This window comes from Sorghum bicolor, chromosome 1 (genome assembly GCF_000003195.3).
Source record: "Sorghum bicolor cultivar BTx623 chromosome 1, Sorghum_bicolor_NCBIv3, whole genome shotgun sequence".
Lineage (NCBI taxonomy): Eukaryota > Viridiplantae > Streptophyta > Magnoliopsida > Poales > Poaceae > Sorghum > Sorghum bicolor.
Genome location: NC_012870.2, coordinates 74,685,773 through 74,694,258, shown reverse-complemented (window position 1 = coordinate 74,694,258; position 8,486 = coordinate 74,685,773). Strand labels below are relative to the sequence as shown.

Genomic DNA, 8,486 nt, shown 5'->3' with positions numbered 1-8,486 from the left:
CCTTCCCAATGGTATAAATATACATTGACAACCTGATAATACTCTAGGTAAAATGCTACAATGGTATAATTAATCCGTGCGCTTGCGGATACATTTCTTTTTATCTTTATATTACTCTAGTCACATAAAATAATCTCTATCTCTATCTCTATCTCTATCTCTATCTATATCTATATCTATACAACTAAAACATACAAAACAATTCCGTCCATCCAACGATCTGCTGTCGCTCGCTCTAAGCCCCGCCCCGCACTTCCGCACGCACGCTCGCTGCCCGGCCCGCCCAGCATCGCACACTCGCTCGCTCGCCTCTCCTCCCAATCCTGTCTCCCCCTCCCGGTGAAAGAAAGGCAACAAAAATCTCTCGCCCGCTCGGCGTCTCTCGCAGACACCCATAGGCCATAGTGCTCCCTCCCTCCTCGCCCTCAGCAATCGCACCGCCCTGAGCCACAAACCCGCGATCCGGCGCTGCCTCGTCCTCGAGCCAGCTTCCACGGCCACGACCACCATGTGGAATCAGATGCCGCTCCGACGTCCATGCTCTGTGCCGCCAACCATCCGCGGCCACCACACTCTGCTGCTCCATTTATGTCGTCATCGAGCCGCCCTCCACGGCCACGACCACCACGCCGAAGCGAGAACGCCGCTCCAACGTCTCTATCCTTCACGGCACCGGTGAGTTGTCCGAATCCCCAAAACCTAGAGTCCCTGTCACGGACGTTACGGAGAGGCACGGGGCCGTGCTGCCCTGGCGCCTCGGCGCCCGACCATTTGGTCGAAGCCGCAGCCGTGACGGCTAAGTGATCTGCTCTGCTTCTTAAGGGGTGACATCATGATGATGTCATATAGGCTCTTTTTCCTATAGTAAAGAAAGCTACAAATACAAGTCCAATACACTTATTTGCTCAATACCAGGAAACTGATTTGCTCAAATATTTCTGCATCGTTTACAAACTGACAGGAATCTAATGACTGCAACTTCCATGTACCATGAAACAATTCTGCTGCTGCCTGTACACCGCCTCCAATTAAATCTGTTGTGAATTGTTTGCAAAAGATACTGTCTCATACTTGTTCTTTACTGCACTACAAAGAACTAAAGAATGGAATCCAGAGGTGAAGGATATGGATTTCGCTTTTATATTATGCAGTACCTCTTTGTATGATAAAACTGTAGCAGTCCGACAATTGCAAAAACTAAATACAGATGTTACTTGTTGTCAAGCATAACTGAAAACATATGCTATTTCTGTCTCTATTTTTTCTAGAGTAAGAATTGAAAATAGATGCTAATGCTCCACTTAATCTGAGTTATGTAGAAAGAGAGTGTCAGAGGAGGAGGTTACCATGTGCCTTAGTGCCATGAGAGTTAGTTGCTTGTTTTCTTGCCAATCTAGATCATTTCTGACAAAAATACTGCTTAGGAGACTAATATTAACATGCTAGAGTCCTCCTTGTTTGCCTTTCCTCTGTGTTGGGCTCATAATATGATGCTTAGTTCTGATTCCTTTTGTTCCCTTACATTGTGCCTTACAGATCATACACAGAGTGAAGTTCAGTAACTTCTGGGTTTTTTATGCAGAAAGTTGTAAAGATTTTGGTAAGGGGAAGAAGAAAGAACTAGCCACAAAAGATAGTTTCGCCTGTGAGCATTGAACCTTAACTCTGACACAGTTGGTCGTCCATTAAGCACAGATCTCTATTCTCCATCTCCACAGATAACTTTCAGGTTACCCAGTCCAATTTTCAAATTGTTCTGCTTGAATATGAACTCTCAGTTTGGGATGAAAAGCTAAGGCCACTTATCTTGCCTATCCGTATTCCGTACCCCGTAGGAACAGAGATTGAATATTTTGTTTTGAACTGATTTCAGAGGAAGCACGCTTCCAAATTCATTCTTAATTAACAGCATCAAGAGCTGCTGAACTGTTCCATGTTTAGATGAATTATTCTGATTTTCAAAGGAAGTATGCTCTCACACGTTGCTAGCTAAAGTTTCAATCCATGAACAACAATTCCAATTGTAAATTGGCGTCCTACAACCCCCATAGGAGTCTAATATTGACATGCTAAGACCCTCTGGTTTTAGCAGTAGTAGAGATTTTTAGAATACCCAATCACTTTGAGTTTCATATTGCATTGGCGATTAATTCAGCTCATTTCTTCTTTTTTCTCTGCATTTCTTGTAGATTACTTATTCTTTTTTCCTGCATTTCTTGTAGATTTACTTATTTTTGACTGCCACCGGGAAGTGTCGCGTAGGTGAGCACCTCATATTTCTTGTAGATTCATGGAGGGAGTATATATATGGGGCACTCATCGCTTCACATTGTAAGGTATCAATTTATATTTTTGCAGTTGCAGGCGCTCATATTTTAGCGTATGTTTACAGGTTTTCCACAGGAGTGCGAGGACTCCCCACACCCCCCACCCCACCCCACCCACCCCACCACCAACGTTAGTGAGTATCCTCTCCAATTATTCAATGAAGTTAAACTGACAAATTCTTTTTCTCTTCGTTGCTCATCTCTTAGGGATGTCTGCTTAGTTCCAGAATACCAACCAAGGAGAATAGTCATGCACAAAGAGGTCAATCTACCACCGTCCGAACCAAGATCAACAGAAGTTCTATGCGTCAACCTCTGCCACTAGAAGATATACTGATTTTTCTATATTGTTATTGCTCAATAGTATAGATGCAGCCAGGAGAATAAGTCACCCAAATATCCAAAATTCTTCTATATAGTTTACGATAACTGATAGTTTACACGAACTGTTAATTTTGAATACTATATGCAATTATTTTGTTCTTTTATATACTGATTTTCTTTTGGTGGCTACAACATTAAAGATTGTGGTGCAAAAGGAGACGGGTGCTCTTGAAAATGATAACACCTACCTGATTATGATCATGTCTGATTCAGATATGGCTTGTTGACATTATACCACGATTACAATTGTTTTTTTAACTCATCTGCGATCATTTTGACAAAAATAAAATATTCCTAATCCTTATTGCATTGAAATTTTTATGCAGATCATGGTGCATCTTATCTCATAACAATTTTATTATTCCTGGTGCAACACACGGGCACTTACCTAGTAGTTTATAAATCCTTAGAACATATTTAGCTATATTACTAAGGATGACAACCTGGTTGATAGCTAGAGGTATAGGTAGTCAATAGGTGACTAAGTTGAATCCAAGTGTTACATTAATAAATACCAATAACATTTCTCGATGTTGTTGCTAGGATAGATTCTTAGTAGTGATGCTAAGAAATGCCAACACTATGCCTAACTTAAATCACTTTAACACAAAGACCTTAGCAACTTGATATCATTAATTACCAAAACCAAACTTAGGCTTTCCGCCGAGTCTGGTCACTAGGCACCAGATGTGTCCAGTGATGGTGTTCATATTTTCGGAGCTCTCTAAGTAGCGATTGGCTGCTGCTTGTGCGCATCCGGTCATCTTGTGAAGAGCGCTTAGTGTGAACTTAACTATTAAGATCTAACATGCGATGTAGAAAACATAGTGACATGTGGTGAGGATTCGAGCACCAGACATTGAGGGCGTGCATTCGGTCAGTTCGACCGGCGCGTCTAGTCACCTCGTTTTCTGGGTAGATAGAGAGCCAATGGCTCTATTCATTTGAGGGGGCTATAAAAGGTGGTTGGTTGGCTTGATCTCACTCTCTAGGCCATGTTCATTAACATAGCAATCTTGTGAGCCTAGCCAACACATTCTCACTCAATTGCATCATTGATTCATCATCTATGTGCAAGCTCTGAACTTCATCTCCAAGTTCTTCAGCCACAACGGTCTATGAAACAATAGAATGGACAATTTCATTTTAACGATTTCAAAGACCATAAGTTACATTCACACATCATGACATCAAGGTCATAAGTTACAACCACACATGGCCATTTAATTGACCAGGGCATCGTTTTGATAAATCAATTGAATAAATCTATTTTGCTATATCCACTATGTCCCGATTTGTCGCGAAGAGTCCTGTACAAGGTTTGTTCACTAAACCCTCTAATGGGTATAGTCTCGCGCTAGGATCACATGACCAGACAAAAATCATGCAACGAACTCTACAAGCCAGTATGTCACTGGCATTTCTTGGCTTCATCTGGTCGATAGCAATTCTTGTCCTCACTGTCAGGTGGTGGTGGCACACCAAATACCCAGTCCAGCACATTCAGGTACTTGGACCGGAAGACTTCTCTTTCCTGCGCATAGCAGTGCATAATGATAGAGGTAGCTATGCTGAACACAACCACATCGGCTCGCTTTATCTGCAGTATTGGAGGGCAGAGTCCTGCATCGGTCATCCATGTGAAAAAACTCTCGATAGCTCTGGCAAGACAATACAAGGATATCTCAATTCTCCTGCTCTTCTTCTCGATAAGCAACGCCAGACCTGTTGGAAACTGTCATATGAAAACAACTTAGTATCATAAAGCTGCAGGATTAGGAAAAGATGCTGAGTTCATGTGCTAAAGTTGTTCTGCATACCGTGCCAAGGATGACAAGAGGGGTATTGGCTCTGTGGAAGGTCCTAAAAAGCAGGCAGGTCCAAGCCCTGATATATAGAAGGAAACACCATTTAATTCCATCCCAAGGGAAGAAACAATTATACATCTAGATGCTTACTGCAAAAGCAGAATAATAAATAGTAAACTCACCATGCAGATGCACAGTATACTGAGAGAAACATACTAGATCTTGCTACTCCTAGAAAACTCTTCCCGATAATTGAGTAAGGCCTGCATGTTTTAAGGGACACAGAAAAGTTAGAGAAACTGCATCCTTTTTTAAAAAAATGGAGAAGGCAGCATTTCAGCTTTGATTAGACAGATATATTGTTCACAAATTCTGCTTGTCGCCATTTTCACTTTTTCAGCCAAAATAGGATAAATTTATGGAGCCTTATATGGAGCACAATCATCCTTGGCACATCAGGCGCAATTGATGCAGCGTATGCATGGTTTTTGACAGCAGAAAAATGTTTTTCTCCCAGTTAATGACTAAACTTGTCAGTTGTCACTGTAATTGCATCTTCATATAGTAGTATACCTTTTCAGGAGATGCTGCCTATGAACTACAAGTGCAGGGACTAAGTAGACTGGAACGTATACAGGAACTGCTCTTCCATATGCTTGCAACAAGAATGAAAAGACATGTCCTGTACATGACTGGTTACCATGCACAATCTGGAAAGCAAACATAAGAAGTTAGATCATGGGAGAAAAAGAAAATTAACAAAAACTGAAAACAGATTAGCTGTAGATAGTTCGGACACAGAGAAATGTTATGCCGCAGAATTGATTCTTTTTACTGGATGCTTGATAGGCCAAATTTCAAAGTACAATGGATAGTAGCTCAATAATTCATTCATATGGATCTTAAGACTTACTGAGCAGGGCACTTTCATGTTCGGATCTAGCTTTATGTCAACACCAACAGATTTGTAGTACTTCTCGATACCCGCTAAGTTGCTGAAAGCAGTGTGGTTGACTACATCCTTCACACCTTGCAAAATAGAAAGATCTTTTCCACCATGCTTGTTTAGAAATGATTTATATGACGACGGCAAACTCTCCTGCTTTAAAATGTACGCGGACCTGCATAGAAAATAATGGAGACAAAAGATCGCTATTTTCACATGCTACAGAATATATGGCATGACATATATGCAGTCCTGACTAATCACTTTGCGCATGACAAGAGAATAGAAACTTTTTCGTGCATGGTATACTGGTTTAGGGCCTCTTCAGAATGCAGAATTCTAGAAACGCAGGAAAAGAAAAAATGTGGGAAGATAATGCCCTGACATCTTAAATCCTATGTACTGAGAAAACACAGGAAACTGTGTTTGGATGGAGTGGACAAAAAACACATGAATTTGATGAGTGACACAAAGGAAACTTTCCATGAAGCTCAACCTCTTGGTAAAATTCCTATGAAACAAGTCATTCCATATGAATTTCATAGGAATTGTAGGAACCCGATCATTTGTTCCAAAGGGGTTCTCATAGGAAATTTTCCTATAGGATTGCAATCCTTTATATAGAATTCCTTCATTTTTCCTTTGTTCCTAAGGGGTGGGCTTAAGCTTTGCTTACACAATGATATGAGCTTCGAAGTCCAAACAGTTCCATTCACAGCAGGAATACATTAACAATAATTTTTAACTTCTAAACAATCACTAGAACCTAAAAATTTTATTGAATATTTGAAGGGAACTTACAAAATTTGTGCAGATGAGAGGCACATAAGGAAGACATCACCATGTGACCAAGTCAAAGGTTTACAGATCTTTCCAAAACGTTTGCTCTTTATTCCACAACGGGATGCAAGCACTGCTGCACGCATCAGAATGTATATAGCCAAGCTCGTATGCTGAGTTCCTGGTCCTGTCAGGAGCATAGAAGGACCAGCAATCAACCCAGCTAATAATGATCTCCACCTTGCTGTTCTGAAGCAACAAGAGTACTCAGCTATACATTATCCAACAAAATCGGTATAGTGCTTCAAAGAGATGTGGAAACTGTAATGGAACAAGATTCTGAGGTGGTCAATGAGAAACAACTACAAAAACGGCAACATAGGGACTGCCACATAGCATCTTGATCATATCTGGGTTCAGCAAAAGACCCATGAAAGATATCTCATACATCAATAAAATCAAAAGATCACTAGTCCACTAGCATGCAGGTCTGATCAATACTAACTACTGAGCTTCTCACAACAATAGCACTGAATAACAACAGGTTGCAGAAGTCCTTTACTATAATAAAAAATTTCACAAGTTCTTGGTTCAACTAATCTTAGTAAACAACACAGTGATGCAGCACTTGTCCAATCAAAACTAGCATCTTGGATCACTAATGAGCAAAATTGCTTCCACAGGAAGGATTGTTTGCAGAACTGAGATCAATTCTCACCACAGTCAGCAATCATGCATGCACTTCCCAGTACCCGAGAAGAAACAACAATTTCTATCGAAATTCAATTGATCCTCACCAACGCACCAGCTCTCATAGTTACTAATATTTAAAGAAAAGTAACACAAGTCGCAGGATCTATTTTCTGTTGCTTCTCATCTTCTAGACATGTTCATTCAAACACATCACTTGACAGGTAACTAAATGCACCTAGTTCCCACCTACTCCAAAGGCAACACACATGGTTTGCTCGAACCATCACAGAAGCAATCGCCAATCATCTCCACATCAAGCAAATTCGCAGTCCCTAATTAGGAAAAAAAATCAACTGTGATGGTCCCGTAAACTGACCTCTTACGTCCCCAGACGGCGGCGATGTACTCGTCGACAGAGACGTAGCTGCCGGCAAAGGTCCCCAAGAACAAGCCGTACCTCACAGTCTCCTTGACCGCGAGCACCACGGCCTCGTCGTTCGTCATAGCTCCGGCCTTCCTGCACTCAGCAGCACGCCACGGCACAAGAACTAAGTTTAGAGCCGTAAGACCAAAACCACCCGCACCAAAAGCATCCAGCTTGTGCGCGCGCGAGAGAGACCTCGATCTGGGGGAGCGGCGGCTGCGGATGCGGACGAGGACGGAGAAGAGCGCGAGGCCGCCCTTGAGGCCCCCGCCGATGGCGAAGCCCTTCGCTGCTGCCTCCACGCACCGCCGCAGCCACCGGAGCTCGCCATCCCTGGCGGCCAGCGCCGCCAGGGGCTTCCCCGGCGGGGCGGCGCAGTTGCCGTTCACGGCGCATTGGAGATCCTCCGGCGGCGGGGGGGCCATGAGCTCGCCGGCGATGGGGGAGGCGCGGATCCCCCACCAGGCCACCACAGTGAGGAAGAGGAAGCTCTGCTAAGGGCAATGGGAACAATAGATGCGGCAGTTAAACTGACCAAAGTTGTTCTTGCTTGGGGGTGCTGCAGGCGCGTGTTTACACCAGTGCAGGCAGCATGACTCGCCGTCAGCGGAGTTCTACGCGTGCCAGTATACATATATTATGATTTTAATTTCTGCGATGAGATTAATCAGGAGTAAATTTCGTGCAACAGTCGCTCTATTGGCCTGAACTTATCAGCACCACTTTTTAATTATAAAATAATATTTTTCTCATAATAAATTAATATTAATATTAGTTTGTCTTTTCGACCAGCCAAACAAATTGAGTCAAGCGACCGCAAATTGCCTGCAAATACGAAGACTGTATAGAATCATTCATTCATTCATGTATATGAAACTTAGGCCTTGTTTAGTTTATCCCGAAATTTTAAAAGTTTTTAAAATTTTTTATTACATTTGAACATATGCTTGAAGTATTAAATATAGATAAAAAATAACTAATTATATAATTTATCTATAATTTACGATACAAACTTTTTAAGTTTAGTTAGTCAATAATTTAAGAATAATTATCAAATATAAATAAAAATACTACGGTAGTCAAATCTAAAATTTTTCACCACTAAATAAGGCCTTATACTATGT

General features: G+C 41.8%; 2 protein-coding genes across 7 annotated transcripts; one reads left to right on the top strand and one right to left on the bottom strand.

Moving 5' to 3' along the window:
* LOC110434923 lies at positions 222–2,912 on the top strand. 5 transcript variants are annotated; one of them, XM_021459932.1, is made up of 4 exons: positions 222–675; positions 1,537–1,645; positions 2,223–2,262; positions 2,393–2,912. In XM_021459932.1, the coding sequence occupies exons 1-4, from the start codon at positions 538–540 to the stop codon at positions 2,460–2,462; spliced, it is 357 nt and encodes a 118-aa protein (XP_021315607.1). In that variant the 5' UTR covers positions 222–537; the 3' UTR covers positions 2,463–2,912. The 5 variants fall into 5 exon arrangements, 2 of the variants coding, with proteins under 2 accessions (XP_021315607.1, XP_021315603.1); XR_002452500.1 differs by having other exon boundaries at positions 1,583–2,262; positions 2,393–2,448; XR_002452498.1 differs by having other exon boundaries at positions 962–2,262; positions 2,393–2,448.
* LOC8057635 lies at positions 3,831–7,983 on the bottom strand. Of its 2 annotated transcripts, XM_002465675.2 has the most exons (8): positions 7,558–7,983; positions 7,315–7,455; positions 6,267–6,494; positions 5,433–5,640; positions 5,093–5,229; positions 4,702–4,782; positions 4,532–4,598; positions 3,831–4,446 (listed from the first exon to the last, which is right to left on the bottom strand). In XM_002465675.2, exons 1-8 carry the CDS (start codon positions 7,785–7,787, stop codon positions 4,123–4,125), a joined length of 1,416 nt encoding a protein of 471 aa, XP_002465720.1. In that variant the 5' UTR covers positions 7,788–7,983; the 3' UTR covers positions 3,831–4,122. The 2 variants fall into 2 exon arrangements, with proteins under 2 accessions (XP_002465720.1, XP_021307086.1); XM_021451411.1 differs by lacking the exon at positions 7,558–7,983 and having other exon boundaries at positions 6,267–6,489; positions 7,315–7,452.

What these genes read in the sequence shown, in the direction of transcription:
- LOC8057635 (XM_002465675.2), bottom strand. Translation starts at nt 7,787, where the DNA reads ATGGCCCCCCCGCCGCCGGAGGATCTCCAATGCGCCGTGAACGGCAAC. An exon ending in CGCCGCTCCCCCAGATCGAG is followed by an intron (nt 7,456 to 7,557) that starts GTCTCTCTCGCG and finishes TGCTGAGTGCAG; the next exon opens with GAAGGCCGGAGCTATGACGA. An exon ending in GCCGTCTGGGGACGTAAGAG is followed by an intron (nt 6,495 to 7,314) that starts GTCAGTTTACGG and finishes TTGTTGCTTCAG; the next exon opens with AACAGCAAGGTGGAGATCAT.
- LOC110434923 (XM_021459928.1), top strand. Translation starts at nt 538, where the DNA reads ATGCTCTGTGCCGCCAACCATCCGCGGCCACCACACTCTGCTGCTCCA. An exon ending in CTCTATCCTTCACGGCACCG is followed by an intron (nt 676 to 2,222) that starts GTGAGTTGTCCG and finishes CATTTCTTGTAG; the next exon opens with ATTTACTTATTTTTGACTGC. An exon ending in CACCGGGAAGTGTCGCGTAG is followed by an intron (nt 2,263 to 2,392) that starts GTGAGCACCTCA and finishes GTATGTTTACAG; the next exon opens with GTTTTCCACAGGAGTGCGAG.